The 27269-nt window shown below is 38.3% G+C and overlaps 1 protein-coding gene across 2 annotated transcripts in view; it reads left to right on the top strand.

Annotated features, from left to right (window-relative positions):
• LOC149006168 (ARM repeat superfamily protein) overlaps positions 1-27269 on the top strand; it is a 138625-nt gene that overhangs the window by 95323 nt on the left and 16033 nt on the right. For both annotated transcript variants that reach the window (XM_089165476.1, XM_089165477.1), the window contains 8 exons: positions 9495-9644; positions 10201-10286; positions 10871-11058; positions 11130-11222; positions 15823-16010; positions 16160-16271; positions 21765-21922; positions 23123-23239. In XM_089165476.1, the coding sequence (XP_089021602.1) occupies positions 9495-9644; positions 10201-10286; positions 10871-11058; positions 11130-11222; positions 15823-16010; positions 16160-16271; positions 21765-21922; positions 23123-23239 (1092 nt within the window). The remainder of the gene's footprint in view (positions 1-9494; positions 9645-10200; positions 10287-10870; positions 11059-11129; positions 11223-15822; positions 16011-16159; positions 16272-21764; positions 21923-23122; positions 23240-27269) is intronic.

Raw genomic sequence — 27269 nt, 5'->3', positions numbered from 1 at the left:
CTGTTGCGATTCATATTTGAGAAGCTAGTAAAGTCTAGATTGTGGTAATCAAGCTGGCACATCTGGTTACAAAATAGGAAAGTTTGGATTTTACAGAATAGGATAGGTTAGATTCTGTTGCATATTTTCTGGCAGATTTGGCTATGTATTGTCTTTCCTTTTTTGCGACAGTTTTAGATCTTTAGAAGATTCGATTTTATATTGTGATGCATCTAAAATTAGGAGAGAATCCCACCAATATTGAGATCTGGTTTTAAGCTTGTATCAATCTAGTATGAATAAAGTAATCTGGAGGGGAGAGGCTGAACTACTGGAGTTGTCTCTTCTTCTTCTCATTCTTTTCTCTCCTTCTCTGTTGCTTCTCTTTTCTCTTCCGTGGCTGCACCTCAGTAGAAGTTCCTGTTTTTGTTACATGGTATCAGAGCCACTCTACTGACAGCGTGAGTCATCTGCGATTAAGCTTTGGGTTTTTTTTTCTTCTTTCATGTGTGGCAGCAGCAGCCTCAAGCTGCCAAAGTAATTGTAATGTTCAAAATGAATTAGTTTCAAAGAAGACAATTGGATTTGGGTCTTCTATGTTTGTGATCATTGGTACTGTTTGTAACTAGTATTGTGATTATAAGCCTCGACCATGGCTTATCCTTTGAAGACATGGTGGAAAGTATACCATTCCAAATCACAAGTTTTAAGTTGAAAGGAGCTGAAAACTATTTTCTTTGGGTGAAGGTGATGTACTCATTAATCCATTCCCAAAGAAAACCGAAGTACTTAAGGGAAGATTGTCTCACTGTTCATTCGAAGGTAGTAGCCTCAATTTTGGCACAAGAAATGTGGATTGGTGAAGATGTGTTTAAGGTATGGATTTGGAATAGTGTTGATTCTTCTAGTGCAAATAACAATATGTTTATGACACATCCAACCAAATCTGAGGGGACTTGTGTGATTCCTTTGGTTAAGAAAAAAAATATTTTGTGTGTTTATAACTCATATGATCAGATGTTTAATTATTCTCAGAGTGACCGCTCATTGGTGGAGTATTATAGTGGATTTAAGGGCTTAGTTGATGAATTGCAGCAACATCAGCCACTCACCACTAATCTTGAAACTTTTAGGACACAGAAAGTTGAATTCTATGTTTCAAAATTCTTGGCTGGTCTGGATTCTGAATTTTCTACAGGTGAAAGTCAAATTTTAACATTTTGAACAATTCCCACTTTGAGTGATGCCTTCTACAGATTATTACATATTAGTGGAAATAAATGCACTCAAGGAAGCAAGGAGAATGAGAATGCAGCAATGTTTGCTGGTTATGGCCATGGCTCTTATCTATCATGCGGAACAGGTGCTAACTGAGGAAGAAGGAGAGGAGGTCGTGCTCCTCCTCTAAAGTTGTCAAAGGGCATCAACAAGCTTCCTCGTTTCCAAGTGTTGACCATAGAAAAAAAATTCGAGGGAAACTCAAGTTTTTGACCAAGTGAAAATGGGAACTTAGATGGAAACTTGGAAAATCTCAAGGAAACCTAGGAAATTTCGTGCAAGTTTCGACATGTTTTAGGGAGTATTTTGGGTGAGACTCTACATTTAAGCTAATTAGACTATAAAGAACACATTGACACATGTATGTTGCTAAAAATATCAATATTGATGTCATTCAATATACATAATATCAATGTAGAGGTTTCCAGGAAGTACACTATAAACGTATCTACGTAAGTACATAACATTCAATATATAACTTCTAAATTCAGAACATCAAATACAAAGTAATTGACAATAAAAGGGAAGTACAACTCAGTGCCAAGAGGAGTTCCTTGGTGGATCCATCCCGTGAGCCGAGTAGTATTGTGCCTGTAACATTCTGTCCTTCAACCAACGAACATAAACAGCCCATGACATGTTATGCCTATAGTTGTCAGGGGAATCAACAACTGCAGCTTTATAAGTCTGGTCATCGACATGACTAGGATAACCAGTTAGAGGGAATACATTATTTGGATAGGCAAGTCCTAATGGAGGGGTATTGGGCGTGGTATTTGGGGAAACCACAAAACTTGAATGAAAAAAAAAAGAACAAAAATTTGGGGAAACCTCAAAACTTGCAGGAAAAAGTCCCAAGTTTCCACGAAATGTCCTCGGTTTTCCCAAAATTTTCTAGGTTTTCCTTGAATTTTTTCTCATGAACAGGCTGGTCTAGTTGGGTAAAACTAGATTTCAACCCAGTTGGGGGAAATTTCCCAGTTTTGCATGGTTTTGTCGAAATTTCCCGGGTTTCGATAAAAACCTGGGACTCTTTTTCACTCCCCCATGGTTTTGTTTCGAGGCTCTCAAAGTGCAAAATTTCGATCGAATATTCGATGGTTTCAATTGAATTTTGTATGATGGTTGTCCCCAAAAACATAAGAGAGCAACGCTGATGCAATACTCGGGAAGGCATTTGGTTAATCAAATAAGTTGTAAGATCGCATCACCCCAAAACCGAGGCATATGCGTAGTAAACATTTGGCAACGTGCTACCTCAAGTAGATGTCTATTTTTGCATTTGGCAAGCCCCATTTTGAGGCGAAGTGTCAAGTGTCAACGCAACTGGTCTGGTTTATGATGTCATGGTCAACTAGGTAAGAAGGGATTGACCTCCCAAGTCCTCATTTCCTATTATCTCTATGAAGGATTTGATTGTGGCCCCAAACTGTGTCCTAACCATATCATGAAAACTATGGAAACATGAGAAATATCACTCTTTTGATGAAGTAGACCCACCTGGTCCAAGTGCAACATTTAATAAACATAACAAACCACCTATGGCCAAGCAAAGACATTGTCCGAGAAGGACCCCATACATCAAATTTAACAATGGAAAAAGGAACTTTACTACGATAGTCTAATGAACATGCCGAGTCTATTTGGCTAAAATGCTGGCCTTGCAATAAAGTTCATTCAAATTACATCTTCTAATAAAATCCTGGAATTACTTACACAAAACAATAGGGAACAATGGCCAAGACGATGCTGCCACTACGATAAAGTAAAAAGAGCAAGAGAAGTGGAACTAGTGGCCGTAAAAAGAGTTGTTAAAGACCCGTCCAACTAGTAGAGCCCCCCTTTTTGTCTACCATTGCCAATTTTACGCCCCATTTCTAGGTCTTGAAACACACAGTGAGAAGGAAAAAAAGTTATTTTGTAGTTCATATCACGAATAAGGTATACTCATAGATAAAAGATTAGCCAAAATTTTTGAAACATACAAAACAGAAGATAGAGTAAGAAAAAGCAAACAGTTACTAGATCCCTTCTCAAAGATAGGGGAAAGAGACCCCTCAGCCATTTGAACATCCTGAGCAAAAGGAACAAATGAATAGTGTGAAACAAGGAAGATGAGTGATATAACCTAGATTGAACCTCCTAAAATTGGGCCCCAAAACTAGACCCAAAGAAGTCTCCTAAAGTTGGCAGAATACCTGAGGGGTATTTTTTCTCCATTTTCCCCAGCACTTTTAGGGCTGAATATGGGTTTAGTTTTACTCCCCTCAATCTGAGGATTAGGGATCTAATTTTATATTTTTATTTTGGTTAGTCAATTTTGTGTTATTTATGAATCGGTGAGTTGGAGTTAGCTGGTTGTGATAATATTTGTTAATTGGTTGTGATTTGGTTCCTTATCCAAAGGCATTTTATCTTTTAGAGTTGTTTCCTATTTGAGTCCTTATTTAGTACATCTTTATTTGCTTAGACTCTAAGTTGGATCCCTATCAGTTAAAAGAATCCCAACTTGAGTCAGTTTGGGTTATGAAGGCTATAAATAGCCTAGAGTCAATGAAATCAATTGGCTTGATTTGATGAATAAAGTTTATTGAAGATATTGATTGTAAGAGTCGTGGGATCCCTTGGGGTGACTTATGACTGGGTTCATGTTTTGATTCTTCAATTCTAGTTCTTCATCTTCTACTTCAAGCATTCAAACTGCAGTTCCATAGAGCCTTGTTTCCTTACAAGTAAGTACAGCTCCATACTCTCTCCCTCAAGCCAACCATAGCCCTCCCCTTACCCCTCCTCATTCCCTGTGTCCCTCCCCCCTAGTGCATCTTGATCCCCATTCCCATTAGACCCTTTCCTCCTCCCCTAAATCGCCCAAAGCTGTAAAGTCTATTTCTACAGTTATTTACCCAAGACGGCCCTTCCGACCCTAACCTTAAAATTTCTGCAATTCATCTTCTTTGTGGAGTTTTCTGCAGAATTTTTAAAACCTAAATAGATCAATTCCAGAGCTGAATCCCCAAGACGGCCCTTCCGACCCTAACCTTAAAATTTCTGCAATTCATCTTCTTTGTGGAGTTTTCTGCAGAATTTTTAAAACCTAAATAGATCAATTCCAGAGCTGAATCCCCAAGTCCAGCCATTGTTTGAGCCTTAGAATAAGCCCCAGAACTTCTGTTTCAGCCTTACACCTTTGCTGGACTTTCCTAGGCTAACCCTAATTCTAGTGAAATTACCCAATTACCCGTAATGCTAGAGCCAGATTACATTACTAAGCCTGTGGAGAGAACAATTGCAGAAGCTACACTCACGCTAGAAGTCGGTGCTAGAGAAGACATGTCACGGTTGGACATCAACTGGCGAAGGTGTTGGAGCTCATTTGAGGAAAAGGGTGTCAGAGTACTCAGGGTGTCAAAACTAGCTTGGTTTGCAAATGCTTGATTGCTACCCCTATTTCCATTCCTCCCTCCTCCACAAGAATTTGCTAGTCGTGGACATAGCTTCCAACACTTATCTTTTGTATTGCGCTCTTTTCCTCGGTACTTACACTTCACTAGAGCACGAGAATCATGAGAACTAGATTTATTGCTGCCAAAACCAGCCACTAATGCAAACTTGTCAGATGTTTTAGTGTGTACCATAGTTGTCCACCTACTATCCTCAGTATCAACCATAGCATAGGCTTGCTCTAGAGAAGGAAAAGGCTCTCGGGAAAGAATATATGCTCAAATTTGATCATACTCAGTACTCAACCATGCCAGAAAATCATACACTCTAAGCTTGCCTTCCCATTTCTGATAAGTAGCAAAATCTGCAGCACAAGATGGAGTAAAACAGTCATAGAAGTCATGGCTATGATAATAGGCTTGAAGAGTTTATGTACAGAGACTAGGTAAACCCCTTTCGTTGTAACCGATGAATCTTATTTCGAATCTCAAAGCATTGAGCATCATTACCAATTGTGGAATATGTTTCCTTTCCAAATTGTCATAGCATCAGAAAGAAGAAGGTTACTCTCTGCAATACTTGGTTCAATGGAATGAAGGAGAAATCTCATACCAAGCACTCATTTGTTACCCACTTATCTTGAGCTATACCAGTCTACCAGATGAAAAAGGCTTGAGGGTCCATGGAGAAGGCAATTAAACTATAAGCACCAACCACAAGAGAAACATAACGGGACCAATGAAGATAATTGTCCCATTAAGCTTAACAATGGTCATTTGAAAGGGAGAAGAATCACAATCACGTAAAACAGAGAAAATGGGAGGATCCTTCATGCCAAATGTGCTAAAAGAGGCGGAGGAGATAGTATCAACTATTGCAGGAATGAAAAAGAGGTCAAGGACTAAAGGAAAAAATTTGGAGAAGAAGAAAAGTACTCCCTACCTCAAATAAGTCATAAACAGAATTTTTTGAGAGGAAAAAAAGATATTCAGAACATGAAAAACAAGCTGCGAAGGTCCTACAAGCACTTGTAAGAGAGATCGATGGCTTTACGACACTCCCAGCATCAAGATGGGCTAGGCAATAAGCCTAGATGGATCACAGGAGTCTTGCGTTCCTTCTAGGAGCTATTGCAGGTCTGAAAAGGCTGAAAAAGAAGGTAGGAGCTAATGGAAGGTCAAAAAATAGGTTGACACTCCTTGGAGACTCGCAGAGGTGTGGTGGAGCTCCAAAAAGCAATTGTATTGTATGGTGATGGTTTAAAGGGCAGTGACAGCCCTTAGAGTGGTCTCTAGGTTCAGGCAACTACTCCAGAGTTGTCACAAGGGGAAAAAAGTTATTGGGAAGGAGAAAACAAGGTGGCGATAGAGGAAAAAAGAAGCATGTGAGTGGTGGCAGTCCTAGAACCAGGCAGAACTTTTTTTAGGCCATCATAGGTGGGGTTTTTTTTAAGTGATAAAAATGGATGGAAAGGTGAAAGTGAGTCCTGCTGGAGGAAGAAAGGTGAGAGAGGTCGGCAGCAATGATGGATCAGAACTGGCTCTGATGGCATGTATAAAGAATTGAATGAATCTTGACTTGTGTCTGAAGGACACATCAAGAGCTTCATTTAGACTCAAAACTTACCAAGTACAGAACAAATCAAATCTTCCCGCTATGGGAATCTTACAAGAAAAAATAAGATCCTGAAATATCCTTGCAAATCTACCCTCGACAAGGAAAGAACAAAAAAGGAAAGTAAATCAACTAAATCGACCCAAATTGACCATACAACCCAGATCTCCCTCAATCGGTTCTTCCTTAGAACAACCATGAAATCATAGTACAAACTAGTTAAACTCCAAGGAAGAGGGTTGTGTCGATTGCCGACAACCGGCATTGGCTTCTAGACAATCAAGGAGGGGGGAACCTTCGGAACCTTCCTATATTAACAAGAAGAGTGACTGGACTCATTTCTTTTTCTTTTCTTTTTTTTCTTTGATGAGTGAAAAATTCGTTAACCAAAAGGAGGAAGGGGGACAAAGAGCAATGACTAAACCCAACCACGCCAAAAGGCCGCAAGCAAAGAACCACAGAGAATTAACAAAGTACAAAGAGAGCCCGAGACCAAAAGATTGAGACCAAGAGTGACTGGACTGATAACTATTCAAACATTAAGGAGGATCCCATTCGAAAGGGAACACATGTATAAAGCTAAGACCATCTTCACAGTAGAGAGAGAACCATAAGAGCATTTGGGAAATGCGCAAACGTTATTGCAAACACAAGAGAAAGAATTGGGCTTTAGCCACAAATCAGGAGAGACAATGGATGGCTGGGTTACTTCCAGTGGAAGGAGATGGCAAAGGTGGAGAAAGATGAGGAAGGCATGTTGGCTCACAAGCACCAAAAAAGGGATTGAAAACACCCCCAAACAAACCAGAGGCTATCAAGATCTGTAGAAAGGGGAGGGAAGGAACACAAAGAAGAGAAAGGTGCCAATAGAAGAATTGAAGCATTCCCTTCAACGGAAGTAAGGAATGTTGGTAGCTCCCCCTTCTTGCACACATCAGCTTTGAGAGAAATTGCAGACATCTTCAAAACTCGGTATTAGAGAAACTTTGTCTCAATTTAACATTTTTTTGAACATTTGTTACATCTTTTGAGAAACGCACTGGAAAGGCTATGTGGTGACATTTTCATACCAAATGTATATTTCATGCATAATATTAAAAATTACATCTTTTAAACATTTAAATATGATGCATGGTCTCCCATCCCGGCCAACTCCACTTGATAACTAAACCTTCTATTTCATTCAAATGGAAATAAAAGAGCAGCCTCCTTATCTAACTTAGACCAAGGTTTGAAATCTTGGGTTCGAGGCCAATTTTGGCCAGCCACGAAACTGAGATATGGCAGAAATTTTGGTATAATTACTATTACCCCCCTGTATTTTGGGTTTATTACTAATCAAACCTTGTTCTCTATGAAATTACTATTGTCCCCCTCACTTCAATGGTGTTATGTGGCTATTAACGTTGAATATGTAATGTCTATTTTACCCTTCATTAAAATTAAGAAGTCAAAAAGATGACAGTATCCTCATTTATAGAAAACCATATTGAATGCCAATTATATCCTTAAAATCTTATATTTTAGAATCAATTTTAGATTTGAAAGAGTACCAATCGTTTGCATTTAAATTGTGATGAAGATCTAGATCAAGAAAATTTGTGAAAGAATTATCTCTTGGGATCGTGCATCTTTGTCCTTAACTCCATAAAAATGTGCATCATGGTGAAGACGAACTGTTTTGCAATATAAATTTAAGTTCAAACGGCAAGAGCAATGATTTAGGAGAAAAGAGATGAATCTCTCTGTGTGTGTTATAATTCTTGGAATTTACACAAAAGAACAAAACAATAATGATCTTTGTTGCAGTGTTATACTTGTTAATCACGTTCTTACTATTGCCACTAAAAGACTTTAAATCACATGGATTTTCAGGTATGGTCCATCTTCAATGGAAAAGTTGTCCATAAATGATTTTTGTTTTTGTTTTCTTTGGAGAATTTTAATTCAAGAATTGGTTGGACCACACGCTTATGGTTGTTGAAACTCTCAAGCTCGACTTAAATTTTCCACAATCACAATGATGAAATTTTACAAACAAATTAGCATATAAGATGTTAATTGGTAGGAAATTTGGTAACATGCACAATGGTTAGCGTATCTTAGGTGATTTTCAACTTCCAACTTTGAATTAAATTTCATCTTTCCTCATCTTTAGTTTCTATTTTGAGTTCTATTCAATCACATCTTTCCTTTATTTGGTGGTTTCTTTTTAGAGAAGTAAAGTCACTTCTTTCGTTTATTTGGTGGTTTCTTTTTAGAGAATAAAATGGATTTAAGGTTTATTTTTTCCCATAGTTAATTAAGAATAGTATTATAACTTGACAAAAGAGTAGATAAGTAAAGGGATTACTCCAAGGTTGTTTTTGGGATTTTGATAAAATATATCAATGTCACATCATCAGTAAACTAACAGAGAATGGTAGGGGGACATTAGTAATTGTAGACAAAGTTAAGGTTGGATTAGTAATTTTAAAAAGTACAAGGGTTAAAGTAGTAATGAAATCAAAGTACAGGGGGGCAACAGTAATTATCCCTTTTTTTATTTATTCAATACCATATAACCTATCATGTTATTATATTATTAGACTCCCAAAGAACAAGCATATTGTTGTTTCTTGGGGTAGCGATTCTGCCTTATTGTTGTTGCTTTAGGGTTGAGTTTGTTTCTTTATGCTCCTTTACTTTGGTTGGTATCCCTTCTCAAGTTCCCCCCCCCCTCAAACCAAAAAAAAAAAAACCTTCTGCGGCTTCATTATTAATTATTTATTCACGTAAAAAGATTTTATCTAGCATATGTTTGTTAAACACCAACTTCATAAACAACTGTAAACAGTTTATCCCAACAAATAATGGATACACTCTCACCTCTGTGTTCATTTATTGGTATTGATTAATATTAATGAGTACTAGAGGTCATAAATAAAATAAAATAAAATAAATCCTTTATTTATGCTGTCGCAGATAAACATGAACTTAACCCATACTGAAGAGAAATAGGGTCATAAATTAAATAAATGTCATCGCTCAATCAATTATAATTTGAGTTTATTGCCCTTGTTTGGCTTTTATGGTGATTCCAGAATATCGTACTCTATATAGTGATTCTCTTCTTGTTTTCTTTGGAGTCTCTATTTTTTTTTGGATGAGCATGTAGTTCTGACAAATATGTGGTTCTTGAGGGTTTGGAGAAGAGGCACTTGCCTTTGGAAGAGGATGAAGAAGTTGTGTGTGCAATAACTATGATCCTTGGATCCATTCCAAACAAAGAGTTGAGGAACACCTCTTTGGCGAGACTTCTTTCTTCAAGTTATGAGGCCATAGGGAAACTGGTAAAAGTTCTGTTCTTCCTCTGATAATATTTGTATGATGTTGATAATGACAGTGTGGTTACCATGAATCTTGGTTTCTAACAATGAAGATAACAAGTATATGTGATATAATGCACCATGCTTGTACCCACTTGTTGGATGGTACAGATTTCATGACCTTCTGCACATCATTTATTTTATAGGTTTCTGGGATATTCTTTTCTTGATAACCTGTTATCGTATTCTTCGATATGACGTGTGTGCATGTGTCTTGCATCGTCTATCCCCATTCTGCTCTCTTTGCATAGGCATTAGTTGTAATATGTAATTTGCTTATTATCAAACTGATTTAGTGCATGAAAAGGGGTTTGGATGTCCTGCAAAAAGCTAAAAGAGCTGTGAGCTCCCATTGTAGAGTGGAAGGGTGGCGTGCTTTTTCTGAAGCTATAAACCCTAGCATCAGAATGTTGTTTAGCAGTTATTTTGGGGGAGGGGCACATACAGTTGTTGTGTGATTTGTACTAACTCTATGTTTGATAGTGATGCTTACATGTGGACATTATGTTTTCTCATCTAGATCAATTTAGAGCGGGAGCATTCTCTGAGGCAGAATCCTGCCACTTATGCACAAGTTGTGAACTCTGCTGCAAAGGGACTTCACAGGTTTGTTTCCTGGTTTGCTAAAACTCTTTTATGCTTATGTTTGAAGCTGTCCAAACAGCTTTTAGCTGAAGATCATAATTTAGATGACTCTATAATTATCTCTCAAAGAAATATAAAAATTGTTTTTTGATATGTGGGAGGTGCTCAGAGTCTACCCAAAATTGAAAACTTTTCTTTTCAACATGCTACTTTGTTATCTTTGAACATAATTATTTTATTTGTAGCATGTAATGCAGCTATTTGTTGCATTTTCTAAGCCCTAGTTTTCCCCTAGGTATGGTACGTTGAAATCTTCTATGTTGTACTTCTCAACATTTGGTCAAATATGATCTCTATTCATAGTATGTTCTTGAAACTTCTTTCCATGCTTGAACATCTAGGTATGCCTCCTGTGAAACATTGCAATGAAACTTTGTATGTGCTTAAGAAGTAGCCTTTTTTCTTAAAAGACTGTCTATTTACTTGTACCATAGTCAAGGTGTCTTTCTGCCATATTCTGAGTCAATATGTTAACTCACTTTACTGCTAATGAGCTAATTTGTATACATTTAATTCTGGTTTGGCTTCTATTCTGATGGTTTCAGAATGGGAACTGCATTAAGTAATATTGCAGTCTGTTCCTCATCTGGTCCTGTTGAAGATGATACTGTTTGTGCTCTGCTGGCGGTTTTTTGGCCAATTTTAGAGAAGATATTGAGGTCTGTACACATGGAGAGTTCTAGTCTGTCAACAGCAGCTTGCAGAGCTCTTTCACAAGCAGTTCAATCTTCAGGTATTGGTACTTTTTGAGGTTTTTCCAAATCTGCTTGCCTGGCATATAATTGTGAAACTTGTTTGTTTCAGGCCAGCACTTCCTAATGCTTTTGCCGAAAGTACTAGATTACCTATCTTCAAACTTTGTGACATTCCAAAACCAAGAATGCTTTGTCAGAGCAGGTACGATATTGTTTTATAATTTTGAGGATATTTTAACCTTTTGTTTTATACTTTTATTGTGGGATGAGATGAACAATTAGATTTGCATACAGTGAGCATCTGCAAGCAAATTTATAGGCTTCTTCTGCTGACTGTCTTTCTATCTGTAAGAACACTTACCCGTAGTCATTAATCTGTTTCTTCACATCTAGGTGATAAATTAATTGAGATTTTTGTGGACAGGTTTCCTGTGAAAATCATTCATTGTTTCTTGAGAAAGTGATGTCAAGTTATTCCTCTAGATTAGCAGTGTGCTTGGTGTCCACTTTCCACAATATGAGCCACTAATCAGACAGGCTTTGGTTGATCATCATTGGGTCAGACTTGACCAAGAATGGACCAGTAGACTTACTTTAATATCCAAATGCATTAATACGGGTGATCAGCTTTGCATTCATGAATTCTTGACCCATTCTATAAGCTCAAGTATCAGGGGTTTGTGGCCTACACGAACTTAGAAGTTTGTTTCTATTTTATTAGAATTTCAATAGGCTTTCTAGTTTCAGGAGTTGAGTTCTAATGGGACTTTCCATAGCATATGCATGGGGTTCCCTGTTTCTGTTATTTTTTTTGTTCTATAATTAAAGATAAGGGACTAAACAACTCTACAAGATTTTTTTATTCAAGCATTGATTTTTTTTCTTCCTTTTTTGGGTGAACGAGTAAATGAAACAAACAGAAATAGGAGCTGTACAAAACCCCCAAAAGGGGGAAATGACAAAAGACCCAAAGAAGATTGCTTCAAACAGAGAGAGGTGGTTTTTTCTTTCCTTTTCTGCTTCTCTCCCCCCCCCCCCCCCCGAGATTCTGAGAGGATTTGCCTGTTCCTGGGGGAATTACAAGTTGTGGGGGAGGATAGCAGCTTTACTTGATTTAAAAGCAATGGAGTTTTGAATCTGATGAAGAGGTTTAGAGTTGGTGGTCTATTTCCTGAAATTCTGGCCCATCCAAACATGATTTATAGTGGCACTTAAAAGCAAGCTTTCCAAAGTCAGCAGTGGATGACGCAAAATCCAGGTCTACCCGGATACATTCTCTATCATTAGGGAGAATTCTTCAGGGCTGAGGCCAGTACTTTGCAAGGACACCCTTCCAGATAGAACAGCTAGAGGACAGGCAAAGAAGAGGTGGTTGAAGTCTTCAAGAGTGGTCCTATCAATATTACAGTATAGGAGGCGTTCATATGCTGATGACTGAGGAAAGACTTGAGTTGGGACTTGAGAGGCAATTTGAGAAGACACGCCAAACTGTGAAATAATGATGGGAGATACTCTTTCCAAACCACACAAAGTTTCCCCCGGGTGACAAGGGGGCCCTACTGCCTTGCTTGTTAATTCCATGAGATTAAAAGCCCCTTTGCTGTGAGATGCAGTGAAGCATGTGAGTAGGAAGACTGTCATTACAGTAAAAGTCCCAGATATATCTTTTTTTTTTTTTTTTTTGGTGAAAGTCCCAGATATATCTAGAGCTTGCTGAGATCTGACCAAGATATCCAAGATATCACCAGGGTAATCAAGACCTCAGAAAAAGAAAACCTCAAATCATTACTACATTCTTCTGCATGTGACTGTAGCTAAATGTTACTCTGTTGGTCAATCATAGTTCCTTGCTGTTACGTCGGTGCTCGTCTGCATGCACGTGAAGCAACCCAATAAACAAAAAAAGAATGCCTCTTTGGAAATCTTAGAATTATTAGAGCTTGGTAAATCACCAGAATCTTTTATCATGGTAAGTGACTAAGTGCTGAATTAGTTCATTCATACCCATTTGCTAAAGCAGAGGCACGTCTTTGTTTGGTCCATATGTTCTACCCGAAGATGAAGTGGGAGATGTTCCAAAACCAAGAGCTCTTTCATTCTAGCTGGGTGCACTTCTTCATTCTTTGATTAGGGGCAGCCTTGTCACAATCCCACCTGGATAAAGGTAAGGGTTCACCCGCATGGAAGTTGATCAGACAGTTGCTAAAACCAAACACAAACATCAAAATGAAAATATCAAACTCAAGTCTCTAACTCAACTATTCAATTAAAAACCTTATATCTCAGACAACTCCAGCTAGTGGCAATTTAATACGTTGTCCCAATTAAAACAAAATTTCTTAAATTCAGTTGATTATAGTTTACATCTCAGCTGCTCTTAACACGTCAATCTAATGTAATAAAATGATAATTAACAAAACAAAACTGAGTCTTTGAGTCGCTCTCGAACTCCCTATAAAAGTTAACCTCCATCTCAATCCTTTATAAGTTAAATGGGGTGAGCTCACAAAAACGGAATACAATAAGAAGACATCACAAAAACAATTTCCACAATCATAAGAAGATAAATTGAACACTCATGGTCTTCTGAAGAAACATTTTCACCGACAGCTTTGATTATATTCACTCTTTACTTAAGCCAAAGTTCAAAATCTCAGTTTTGAGGCCGGTTTTGGCAAAAGTAAAAACAGAGATATGGCTGAGATCTTGGTGAGATGGGCCTAAACCAGGGAATTTTCCCTGGGAGTTTCAATTCCTGGATTCGCCCCTAATTTGAGTTTTTTTGACATGGTTTTTGCATGCACCTTATTTAAAGCCTTATAAACACGAGTCAGCTATTTTGTATTAAAAAAAGCAATGAAAAGTAATAATTCATAGCCTACTAATTGAGAGACATTTAATCCATTACCGAAAAATACAGAGTTGTAATCAATGTACTTTAAATGTTTAATACAATCAACATTCCATGAGTTTCAACGCCTGGATTCACCCCTAATTTGAGTGATTTTTGAGATGGGCTTTTGCATATACCTTATTTAAAGCCTTATAAAAATAATTAGTGAAATATTTTGTATAAAAAAAAATCCATGGAAAGTACTAATTACTAATTGAGACACATTTAATCCATACATAGAGTTGTAATCAATGTACTTTAAATGTTTAATACAATCAACCTTCCATGACAAACAAAATGATGTTAACCACGCACTAAAGAAGCAAAAAGAAACTTTGCCTGAGATCTCCACTTGATTTCATTATGAGTTCCTCGATAAATCCATCCCACGAGCCATATACCACTGCATCTGTGTCTCCTCTCAATGTGCAACACACACATCCTATGACATGGTGCATAGTTGTCACGGCGACGAGGCGATGCAAGGCGGTTTAGGCTAATTGAGGCGATGAGTCGACGAGGCGCCCTCCGAGGCGCTTTTGAGGCGGTTGGGGCGTTTTAAGTGAAATTTTTAGTGTACATCTCATTTACTCTAAATCTATCATATCTTATATAATAAAAAAACTAATATCAGACTACCTCAAGTCATCCAACATACTACAAACCACACATATAGGTCCTAAATAAAAAGTCGCAAGAAGAAAGGAAGAGAAGAAGTTGCTTGTCACTGGCCACTGCTTGCCGAAGTGTTGCTGCGGGAATGGAAGAGAAGAAGAGAGGAAGAGAGAAAGAGATTAGGGATTAGAGTGAGAGTGAGAGTGAGAGACTTGAGTCAAGAACTTATTCTCTTTCAATTTTGTTTGTTTTTATTTTTATTTTAACATTTGATCACATGTAGCGTCATTATACATATGCATATAGGTTCAAACAATAGATACTTTACAATCGGAATCTAATAAGTATTTCAATATATGCCTTCGATTAGGCATCTTTCTCGTGATTTAAAAAAGAAAGAAAAAAAAAAGCGGACGCCTTATTGCCTAAAAATAAGGCGACGCCAATTTGAGGCGCTCCGAAGGAGCCCAGACGCCGAGGCGACGATTAAGCGACGCCTAGGCGACGCCTTGACAACTATGACATGGTGTGGGCCCATCCATTTTGGTAGTCTATAACTGGCCATTTATAGGTCCCATCGTCAACATGAGAGGATGTCCTGACCAAGGAATGGATCACTAAGACCATAAGAGGAGGATGGTTGAACTGGATGTGATGGGTATCCAAAGATAGAGTCTACAAAAGATGATTTTAGTTCATCCCATATTCATGTGCAGACATAGTAGTAGCAGATGATCCCCCCATATCCTCTCCCATGTCTGTAAGCTTCATTTCTTTCAAAGGACGGGCCACCACCAAGTGCACCATATGCTCCATAGCCTACATATTGTGTTGATCCAATGCTCTCCAATGCAGTGCCTTGGGTATCAGTGAATGATGGTGCTCGCCTGGTCTAAACACCAAGTCGTCACGAAAGTTCAAACCTTGCCCCAAAGTGCTCCAACCCCCTCCTCATTACGGGCTTTTATGAAGTCTTAAGCCCAAGTACCCCTGACAGGTGCAGTATGTTGACTACCCAAGGTTTCTATATTCCTAAAAAGACCTTAGAAATAGAAGTCCTGATTGCTTCAATTCCTCGACTTTTTTAAATTACAACTAACTGCGGTCTTGCTTTTGTATGGGCTTATGTCTATGACATCTTTGATTGTATTCATTTTTTAACATGTGATATTAGTATGGGCTTCTTTTATTTTTGGTGGAAGTGATCCAGTTTGTTCCTCTTAACTTATCAACGGTTCTACCAAAAAAAACTTATCAACGGTCTTCTATTTTGGGCAATTCCATTCTTTATCAGCTGCTGTTGTGGTTGAAGAATTTGGTCATTCAGAAGAATATGGAGCTCTGTTCATCAGTGCCTTTGAGAAGTTTACTTCTGCAACTTCGATACTGGCTCTTAGTTCTTCATATATATGCGACCAGGAGCCTGACTTAGTGGAAGCCTACACTAACTTTGCATCTGCATTTGTTCGTGGCTGTCCAAAGGTTTGGTTTTTTTTTTATCATGTGAATTCTGTGTGCATGCGCTTGTGATGTACCATTTTTCTTGTTTGTTTTGAATAATCTAATTTAATTCAACTCTGTGGGAGAAGCAAAGGATATCAACTGTTAGTTGGCTTTATCTGTCTCTGTAGGAAGTATTGGCTGTTTCTGGATCTCTTCTTGAAATCTCATTCCAGAAGGCAGCTATATGCTGTACAGCTATGCATCGGGGAGCAGCACTAGCGGCTATGTCCTACATGTCATGTAAGGAACCGACCAGATTCCTCACTGTTCTTTTTTTTCCTTTGTTTTTTTCTTTGTTGGTTTGTTTGTTTGTTAGTTTTTTTTTTTTTTTTTTTTTTTTTTGGGGGGGGGGGTTGTCGCAGGTGAATACAATCCCCATCACAGTCAGTGAACCAACCTTGATGGGAATAGTGCCTCTGCGGTAGACTTTTTGGCTGTATGAACAGTGTCGGTACCCTTAACCTTAAAGCAGAACCTGACTTATCGATCTCCCAGTGGAAGACTAATATTACTATAGATTTGAAAGTGAATACAATTACCAACCTAAGTAAACCGTCTTGAGATTAGAATCTCACTACTAAACTAAAATCATCATTTGGTAGGACTGCATATCATGATCGTAACATCCATTACTAATCTTAAGTTTCTGTGAGTTAGTTACATATGTTAGTCAATATTCTTACATCAGACTTCCCAAATATACACCAACAAGTAATCAAAATGATAGAATCATCACGTACGTTCTGATACGAATATTCGTCATCCATTAAGTTTATGTACAAAATCTCCAAAAGATAGATGTCAAAAGCATTGTTATCAAGGCATCTGCAAGGCGCCTAGGCGGTTTTTTGACCCCTAGGCACTGAGGCACTTTATTGACATGCAAAATTAGGCTACTTAATTGCCTAGAGCTTTCGCCTTGTCATCTTGTTCAGCGTATTGCCACTTAGGCGCTAAAGCAATCACTTTTTTGAAATTTTGTACATGCACTTTTTTTTTTTTTTGGGGGGGGGGGGGGGATTTATTAAACCATCAAGTGTTATTCTGCAAAACCATATATGAATACAATTGTTATCTATTTCCGATTTGAGAATCATTAGAGGGAGAATTCCTCAGGATAATGCGATCAATTAATTTATTAATTCAGTTAAAAAAGGGACAAATTTTAAGTTAGATTCAGATTTGTTATAAGAATTATAAGAATTTTGTTTTTCGAATTCAACAGAATCATTGGTATCATTCAAAAATTTTGATTCGGAAGAACAGTTTGGGAATTATTAGAAGAATTAAATAACTATGCATATGATTTGTGTATAGGCAATGTAATTGAAGGTTTAAAGGGTTGAAATTGAGTATCGTATTGGTTAAGTGATTTTAGGAGACATTTCGTTTTGTATAGTAGATACGTATCAAATGGAGTAAAAACACTTGGTCATGGTAAAAATATACATGAAAATATACTTTTGGAATAAAAACAGTGTAAATAAACAATATACAGTGTAGGTAACAATCCCATGCACTGAGAAGCATGAAATCTTCGATGAGGGAAAAAAAAGGAGAAGCATGGTATCATATTGGGATAAGGGGGGGGGGGGGAAACCAAAACCTAATCAAAAGAGGGCTTTCTTCAAAAGTCTAAATCACAGAACTCAGAATTGACTTCTCTTCTCTAGCCACTCATCCAATCAACTCTTCTTCCATTCTTCTTCAATTGAGCATCAGCAGCCCCTGCAAGCATCCGCAGCCCTTGCAAGCAGCCATTGCGAGCAGCTTCTGCATTTTTTAACTTCTGAACAGCAGAAGCCCTTGTGATAGCAGCCCTCGCTGCTTGCAGCGGCCTTTTTTTTTTTTTTTTCACTTCTTTCTCCATTCTCCAGTCCTTGCAATAGCAGCAGCTGCAGCTCTGTTATGTACTTATGTAAGAAGACAGATTTAGCCACTCCTCTTTCCTTTGTTCTGTACTAAACAACCAAAAGTATTGTTTCGGCCTTCTATTTATTTGGTTCTTTTCTTGTTCTTCCTTATTTAATATATACTCATAATGCTAGACAGCAGCAACTCCTTTTTCTTGTTCTTAATTGATTCATTCAGTTATGCATGCTTTCATTCGAGTATTCAGTGTTTATCTGTTATTAAATTTCCTTTAAACAGACCTGTCATTCGATATACATGCTAAACAGCAGCTTCTTTGCTTCTTTTCTTGTTCTTCTTTATTGTTAATCTGTTATTCTCCTTTCATTCGAGTATACATGCTCCTCTTTGTGGTACATGGCATGCTGATTTTTTCTTATACTTTTTTCCATTACATTTAGTTTTCTTAAAAATTTCTCCTCTATCATAGAGGTGTTTATAATTACTACTTTCATTTTCATATTTATAATTTTGTATGGTTCATTATCATATGCTATAATGTTGCTACATTATGTTGCTAATTGCTATTGTATGTTTTTATTATGATGAGATGGACTTATGTTTGTCTGTTTGTGATAATCCTTCATAATTATGATTCTTGAATATTTGTTAGCTTGTAGTAAACTATACAAGTTTTTGGTATACTATTTGTGCCACATAAAATATCTTGTACACATATGTATTTTGAAATTTAGAAGATAGTTTTTAAAAGTAGAAAATTAAAAGGATGGTTCATAATGAAAATATAAGTTTAACAACACACAATCATAGATCTTTAATCCTAGATTAAACATAAATTAATTTCAAAGCAATACAAGATCATTTAAGGCTTGAAGAAAACAAAAATGAAAAAAATGGGAAGTTTGGAATTGTTTGGTATGGCCCATGCTTCACATTCTCTTGCCGATGAGTTTCCTTTTAGTTTGGGCTTAGGCTCATGAATAGTTGTTGTGGCTTAAAAGGTTTTTTAAGGCAAAAAAGAAGCAAAAGAGGTGTTTGAAAGCAAAGTAGTTGTAGAAATTAGGTGAAAATGGGATCGAAATCAACAAAAGCCAAAGAAAAAACAAGTTTTAGTGTCGAAACCTGCGAAATTTCAGTCGAAATGGTCAAAATTTCTGAAATTTCGATCAAGGGAAATTCTTGGAGTTCCATTTCGTTTTCATTTGTTGCTGATATTTTGGTAGTAGGACGCAACATAATCAGAAATAAATAGGAAAATAGAGTCACGATATTTTAGATTCAATCATAAAACATGATATTTGGGAATTCATAAAGAAAATTAGGAAGCATTTGACAGTGTTTCTTGAATAAACCTTCAATCTTAGTCTTCCGAATTAAATTGTTAACGGAGCATATAAACTGTGGGGCATCAATGGTTGTTGCAAGCAAGGTAAGCAATATCACCAAATTTCGACGAAAGATCGCCAAAATTTGGTGGTTTCGGTTCATGGTGAACCAAAACCGACTCCGAACCTTGACATTCGCCGTTTTATCGCCGAACTAGCTATATATCGCGAGTTCGTTCACTGCCGTCGCTAACAACGAAGACGACCTTCGATCTTCAGAAGTGGAAATTGGGCTCGCCTTAAAACCTGAAGCACTTGTCTCCCTCTCTGCAACTTCGAGCTCCAAGAATGGAGTCGTCGTTCATTTATTTCTCTGATGGGAGTTGAACTGACTCAGGGAGAAAGAGAGTGAGTGAGAGAGAGAGGGGATGATGGATCCATCGCTTATGCTATCAACTAATTAGCAGAGACGATCAAAATCTATTGATATGTATAATACCAGAGACGATCCACAATACCAAACCTGTCTATTCTCTCGGACTCTTACGCCCCAAGCAACAGCACCAGCACCTCCTCTCCAATTATGAAAGTCTTAAGGTATGTGTTAACCTTAAGCAAAGGCTGGGGCATATATGTATTAGCCTTAAGGTATGTCATATAATACATAAAGTTAAACTCGAGTTATGAAGATGACATACGGATTCGTGGGAACCATACTATACATACTTTCATGGCATCGAGTCATGGGGTCGTGGGAACCATATTGTACATACTTTCGTGGCATTGGGTCACGGGGTCGTGGGAATCATATTGTACATACTTTCGTGGCATTGAGTCACATGTTCGTGGGAACCATAATGTACATACTTTTGTGGCATTGAGTCACAAGTTCGTAGGAACCATAAAGTATATTCTCTCGTGGCATTAAGTCACATAAAGTGAGAGATTTGGACTGACAACGGAATGACACATGAGGATTTGTATAAAGTGTCATTAGTTGCCACACTACCATATTGCATCCATTTTCAGTAGAGTTAAGAGTATTTGTGACCATGGATGGTCCTGTGTCGCTTAAAAGATGCAGTTACTGTCATTATTCGGTCCTTAAGGCTCTATGTGAAAGGATTGAGTTTTAGGACTATCCTCAGACCAATATAAAGTTGTGCACATAAAGGTCAAAATATTTTCAACATGTTTTTTCAATTGTTTTCTTAAAACAAAAGAGATGTTTTGTTTTGCTCGACTGTGTCACAATCAATATAGCCCAAGTGGGAGAATGTTAGAATATTAATTAAATATTCCACATAAGATGAGCTTCATTGATTGTGTTACACTTTGATTTGGTTTCTTTATTGGTCTGATATGGATAATATATGATTACTAAAACTCTTATATGAACTGGCTAATGTGGGCTAATAGGGACCGTTAGATCTTGATGAACGATCTAACGGGTTTGCTTATATAAAGGATGCTAGGTCCCTCCTCTAAACCCTAATATTATCACATTATTCTCTGCATTACTTAGAGAGGTTATTCCATTAAATCAATGAATAGGAAGGAGTCTAGAGGAGAAGATCTAGCATCAAGTTGATCATAGAATCAACTTCCACCTCAAGTTCGTTCCAAGTGGGAGACTAAAGAAGAGATTCCGCTGCGCTTTGTCTCCAATGGATCCTAAAAAAGGTATGTTCGTCATCATCTTTTATTGTTATCGTACTAAGGTGTTTTTAATCGATCTATGCGATCTTGGATAAAAATATTCTTACAGGCCCTTGTCTTATCCGCAAAAGTTCTTCTCAGTCAAGGTTTGAGGGCAACATAGCCTTATCTGACCTAATGGGGTTGGCTACATGGACCTTTGTTCTCCAATCGGCTCTATGCAAAGTATGTATGATATGACTCATATGCTAGGCATATCTTTCCTCACCAGTTCCCCGATGGTTAATTTAGGCCTTGTCCCCAAGGTCTTTTAGTTCCTTATATCTTCATAAATCAGTCACTTGTACTGGAGCATCTGTTGCACATGGTCATGCCACCTTAAATGACTTTGTTGTAGTTTATCATGTATTGGAAAATGTGTAAGATGATACATACTGCTGATACTGGGAGATAAGGCACTTCCAAATTATTGTGAAAAAAAATATATATATATATACATATATATATATATATATATATATATATATATATATATATATATATATATATATCTCTTTGCCTCAACTTGAATGATTTAGGTATAAGACAAGGAGCTATCAAAAGAAGGTTACAAATTCTAAATAAAATTTGGTGGCCGCTCCCCCTCTTATATTGGGCATGGGTGCAGCTTCTTGCTTACTTTCTCCATGTGCTTCATAATATTTAATGTTTTGCTTCGCATTGTTATAGTTGCATAGAACAATCAGGAATGCAGCTTATTTTGATCTTCTTCTTCTTCTTCTTCTTCTTCCTTTTTTGTTGCATTGTAGCATTTATATGAACACTTACATAAAACTGTAGTGAATTGATCCTTCTTAGTTGTTCTCGAGGCTTTCAGGTTTTTTGGAGGTTAGCGTGAGCGTGTTGTTTGAATCCCTGTCTTGCATTACTGAACGGCCGTTCGGTGCAGTGATGGTCCAGGTTATATCTCATGGTGGTGAGGGTCTCATATCTAACGTGATGTACGCTTTACTCGGTGTATCAGCAATGTCACGGGTAAATATATTGTTCTTCAATCAGTTATTATACATTTTGGTACATATGCAGGTTTTTGACACAGTACGAGGTGTTCCAACATCACAACCTTTACATTCTTACATTACTCTCTCTCTGTAGGAAAAATGAAGTACACTGCAATTTTGTCATACATGCTGGTATCAAATAAGTTTCCACATAACCTTAGGATGACAAAAGAACTGTCCTTGTTACATAGACATCGATAGGGACTGTTTTCTGTTTACAATTTGAAGTTGCTAAATTCATGCATCTAAAACTGCACTCAGACTAGTCACATTTTTCAAACTGTTCCTTAGAGGCTGAAGTTTTCACTTGGCTTTTCAACATAACCATAAGATGTTTTGAAGCTCATGTGCACCTGTTGCTGCATTTGTTATATATTATGTTTCTCATTCACATAACCATAAGTTGCTAAAGTATATTGAGAAATCTTTCCTTTTTGAGAATGGAAAGAAAATTAGTATAAATTGACAATTACGAGCAACAGGAAGAGCCATAAACCTAGAAACCTGTTACATGTGAAGGGACTAAAGTTTTGAAATGGTTATGATCTGAGAAATATTTTGATAGTGCCTCTGCTGGAAATGCTTTTCAGAAAAATGGCATCCCTACTTTAGCAGTTTCTCTTTCAGATGTCCTGACAATTTTGAATGCATCTTCCACCTGGAGAATACTCTGCCAATTGTATGATAACATTCAGTGATGAACCTCTGATTCATTATCTTCCATTTTCCGAATGTCGTTCATGTCGTTCATGTCTCCCCTCTCATCAGTCTGTTCTTCTTTCTGCCTATCCACATCCTAAATTTGGCTTGTCGGTGCCCACAATTCAGTCACTATCAGTCTCTGCTTCTACACCTTCATGGTCAAAGCTTCTGAGAATACTGGCATAAATTGTCCCCCCCCCCCCCCACCCCACCCCACCCCCACCCCCCACCCCCACCCCCCAACAAAAAAAAACGAAAGTTGGAAAAAAGCAGGGAGGAGGGAGGAGACATCTAGAGTGTCTAATAAAGTGGGTAGGTACCTCCCCTCTGTTGGATTAAAGCTTCCTAAATTTAATAGCAATATCACTGATTTGCCTGCAGCCAGGATACCCACTATAAAGGCTATGTGCTTATTCTGAGTAGGTTAAAACTTATGTCTAAGAAACCATTTTTGCTTCCTGCTTCTTAACAGGTTCACAAGTGTGCTACAATCTTACAACAACTAGCAGCACTGTGCAGTCTTAGTGAGAGAACACCTTGGAAGGCAGTCCTTTGTTGGGAGTCCTTACATGGATGGCTACATTCAACAGTAAGTCACTGACTCCACCTCCCTCCCCTCCCCATGAGTGCACACATGGATGTAGTAGCTTATGTGCCCTTGCATATATGGTTGTTCTGGCTTTTCAAATGCAATGTTTCAATTTTCTTCCCAATTTAAGGAGTTCATTTCAATGCCTCATCCAATTATAATACGGAGTTTGAAAGTTCATGCCAAACTTCTAAGATCACTAAATAAATATTGTTGTTGTTATGTAGTTGGTCTTCGTCTGTTTTAACACCACCTCAACCTGCTTTATCTTTGACCAGCCTGTTGCAAGGGACTCGAAATAAGGAAGAGGGAAAAACACTACGGGAGTACAATACAAACAAAGCCAAGGTCAAGGAAATGGGAAAATCCTCTTCTTTTTTTTCTTTTTTTTTTGGGGGGGGGGTTTGAATAGGAAAATTCATCACTGAAGGAGAGGACAAAGAGGGGGATGGAGCCCTAACAATAAGGCAAGGTCAAGAAAGAGAACAAAAGCCTAGTTAAACCAGCATGCTAAACATGGTGAAACTCCCAGTTGGCCAAACAACCAAAATCAACATGACAAATCACTCTGACCTGATTGTTAGTCTCATGATTGAGGGTGTGGTGGCCTCTAATATCTAAGCGCAAAGGGTAAAACTTCTCTAGCAAGGAAGGGAATAGGCAACATGAGGATGGGTCCTGGGGAAAGGAGTGGAACTATGGTTGGAACAGTGAAGTACTTGAAGGGATAGGTGGCATTAGACTAGGGCCCACAAGGTTTCAAACCGATGTGAGTTTTGACACCCTAATAACGGTGGGCATGGGAAGAGGGGTCAGAGCAATGGAAAAAGGAAAGAAGGGCTTTCCCCAGTAAACCCAGTAAGGTTAACAAAATACAGAAGTGGTGGACCGGGCTTGAGACATAGCATGCAAAGAACTTTGGACGATGAAAGGCCCACAGCAGGGTGAGAGAGTTATGGTTGTCTTTTTAATGTCCTCTATGTGCAGCCTTAATTCTAGGATTATGAATGGTTGGTATAATCTTAAGGAATTCAAGGGTATGTAAGACCTACAAATTAGTGGCCAACCCTCATGTAATGGGCACTGAATTTTGATTGTTTTGACTAATGAAAGTCGGTACACCCACGGTGTGAAGTTTTGGTGAACATCAATATTTTAGCCGAAATATTGGCCAGTTTCAACCCCCCCCCCCCATTTCGGGGGGTATTTTAGGTCATTTGGGCCCAAATTCAGTGTTTAGCCTAATATGATGCCAATAAACACATTGGAGTTTTTCCTAAAAACCTTACCTAAATTAGTGTTCTTGATTGACACATACCCAATTGTATACAGGCAAATCTGGAACTCTAGAACATTATTTTAAACCAAAATAAATATGCACAAGGATAATAAAGATCATTATACAATACAAGTAATCAAGTATACAAATACAACTAAGTATATACTTGTGCTGGCACCACCTTCATCTTGTCAATACCAAGTACTATGCCTCCGTGGATCCATCTGTTGTGAGTCTTGTGACTTATACCATGCCAAAAGGCCCAAAGGCTGCAACTATAAGCTTCTCCTCCATCATATTTTTAAAGTCACTCCATGACCTTTTTAAAGTCACTCCATGACCTTTCATGCTAATGGTTTTCGAGGTACAGAGAAACTATACCTCTATAATTGGCTTCATCATATGATGCAAAACTACTCCCATCAGGAGGGTAATGATAATAGAGATGTAGAAGGAACTCTGTTGGGTGTGATGGTGGTGGTGGTGGTGGTGGTGGCATACCGTATTCATATATTGCCTCCAAAATACCAGTTGTCCCAGAGCCAACGGGAGTGATAATCAGGACACACTAATGATGATGACCCCAGCGATCATAACCCTCATAAGGAAATGTGGTCCATGTGGAACCTCTAAAGTCATCCAAGCTCATGGATAATCCATCATTGTACTCATAGTAGTGCGAGCTCCTGGAGACGGGTGTGTACCATCATGTCTATGAGCGAGAGGTACACCATAACCATAAGCCCTATAACCATATACAAATGTGGAGCCTACAGACTCCTCCAAGCTTATGGATCCCATCGCTCCTAACGAGCTGTCTTTCGAATCAGAATGGTCGTATGAGCTTATAATCGAGTATCGTCACTATAACCATGGCCATGCATGTGGTGTTGTTCTCCTCATGGCCTCCACCCCTCCTTGGCCGAGTGTAGCTGGGTAGCTTGTAGTACGACCACAATAAAGCTCACCACCATGATCGTCATCCTAGGTGGCATGCATGTACTGAGTCTCTTCAATGCATCTCTATGGGGGATGTTATGTCTGAGATAATAGAACATGTAATCGCTCATATACTCCACCACCACCAAGACCATCGTTGTCATCATCATCATCATCCTCCTCCCTCCAAGTCTGACTGGACTGGGAGCAAGGGTGTCATCTGGATCGTCCTTGCACGTACTAGGCTCCACCATCCAATCCTCATCCGCAGTGGCAGCAGCCGCTTGTGCATGTTCCTGCCCCTTTCGAGATGCCATGTACTCATCTACATCAGCTCCCACAGTTTGAGAAAAATATGGGTCTAGCCTCCCTCCAAGCTAGTATAACACCGGCTCACCCTTGTCCAATAACCACTCAGTGAGGGGATGGTGCTCATTTGCAACCACCTCGAAGATATCATCAAGCTAGATGTTCCTCTCCCATAAACCATGGTAAATTGGTAAGCATATGCCCTGGCATGCTCCATCTTGAACCTCATGTTGTTGTGGCAATACACAAGGTCATTAAGGCGCTGACTCCTTAACCTGTTACTCCTCTTTGAGTAAATCATACCAAATGTACTCCAATTCCTCTCGCACCTAGAGGCAAAGCAAGTTTGGGAGAGGATCGTCACTGCCACTCTCTAAAGGTTCTTTGCACCGCTCTCATACAAAACCCACCACTCAACTGCATTATCAAAACTACATCAACTTAATTTTAATGCTTAATAAAAAAAATCATATTTATCTATAAAATGTAATAATAATCATACATCTAACCTGGATCATAATTTTGTCAACTATGTATAGCAGCGTCTGTACCAAAGGCCCCAAGTGCATCCTTAAACGTCTTTATCTACAATCATTTGTATTAATGGTTAGCCAAATTCTTTCAAAAATAAAAAGCAAGTTCTAAGTTCGAAATCCCTAATATCTCACCTCCATATAGCAATTTGACCGAACCACTGGGTTCGGCTCCAACTTCAAAATAACCTGCATGACGGCATCGAGCAGGTTTGAATTCTACCCAAATTTTTGCTATATTGATATTTGAGGTTGAGATAATAAGCTACACATTTCACAAACTCACAATTAAAGACTTTAATTTGTGATTGAATGAATTACTAATACCTACTACAAGTTAATAACCCACACTAATTACTTACTAGCCCTATGCATCAGATGCATTAAATGAGTGCTCCATTGAGCATGCACAATATTCAAGAAGGTAGTGTGACCATTGAGGTTTGCTCTTTCTATGGCAATCTGCATGCACTCAAGGGCTGCATAGATGTGGGGCATAGTGGGCCCCCTTAGGGAGGAGTTAAACACACACAAGACCTTAATTATGGGCTCTAAGGTCTACAGCACAACTCACATTCCTCCAAAAGTCATCAGATGTAATCGTCGGTTATGTTGTGCGTCCACTATTCGTACTGAATCATCACAAACACATTAAGTTAGTAATAGATACTACATACTAGACACTAATAGTATAAATGTATAACAACTTGTTAAATGAAATAATAGATAGAATGAATCCAACCCAAGAAAACCACTCCTCTAATGCAAACATAACTTTAAGCCCGCCTTCCTCTCCTGGATACTATTGAGGGCGATGAAATTCATGGCGAATCTCGTCGGACCGGGTCGCGCCAACCACCCTCACATGCTCACCTCATCATATTCAAAGCAGTGCTATGATTATAGATAAAATTAGTTACCTGTCTGGCCCTCTCCACTATGGTATGGATACAATAGCTATATAGAGTGT

Source organism: Hakea prostrata, chromosome 8 (genome assembly GCF_041222555.1).
Source record: "Hakea prostrata isolate BN-2017 chromosome 8, UWA_Hpros_2, whole genome shotgun sequence".
In the NCBI taxonomy this organism is placed as follows: Eukaryota; Viridiplantae; Streptophyta; class Magnoliopsida; order Proteales; family Proteaceae; genus Hakea; species Hakea prostrata.
The sequence above is the reverse complement of the archived record's forward strand: the minus strand, read 5'-3'. Positions and strand labels throughout refer to the sequence as shown.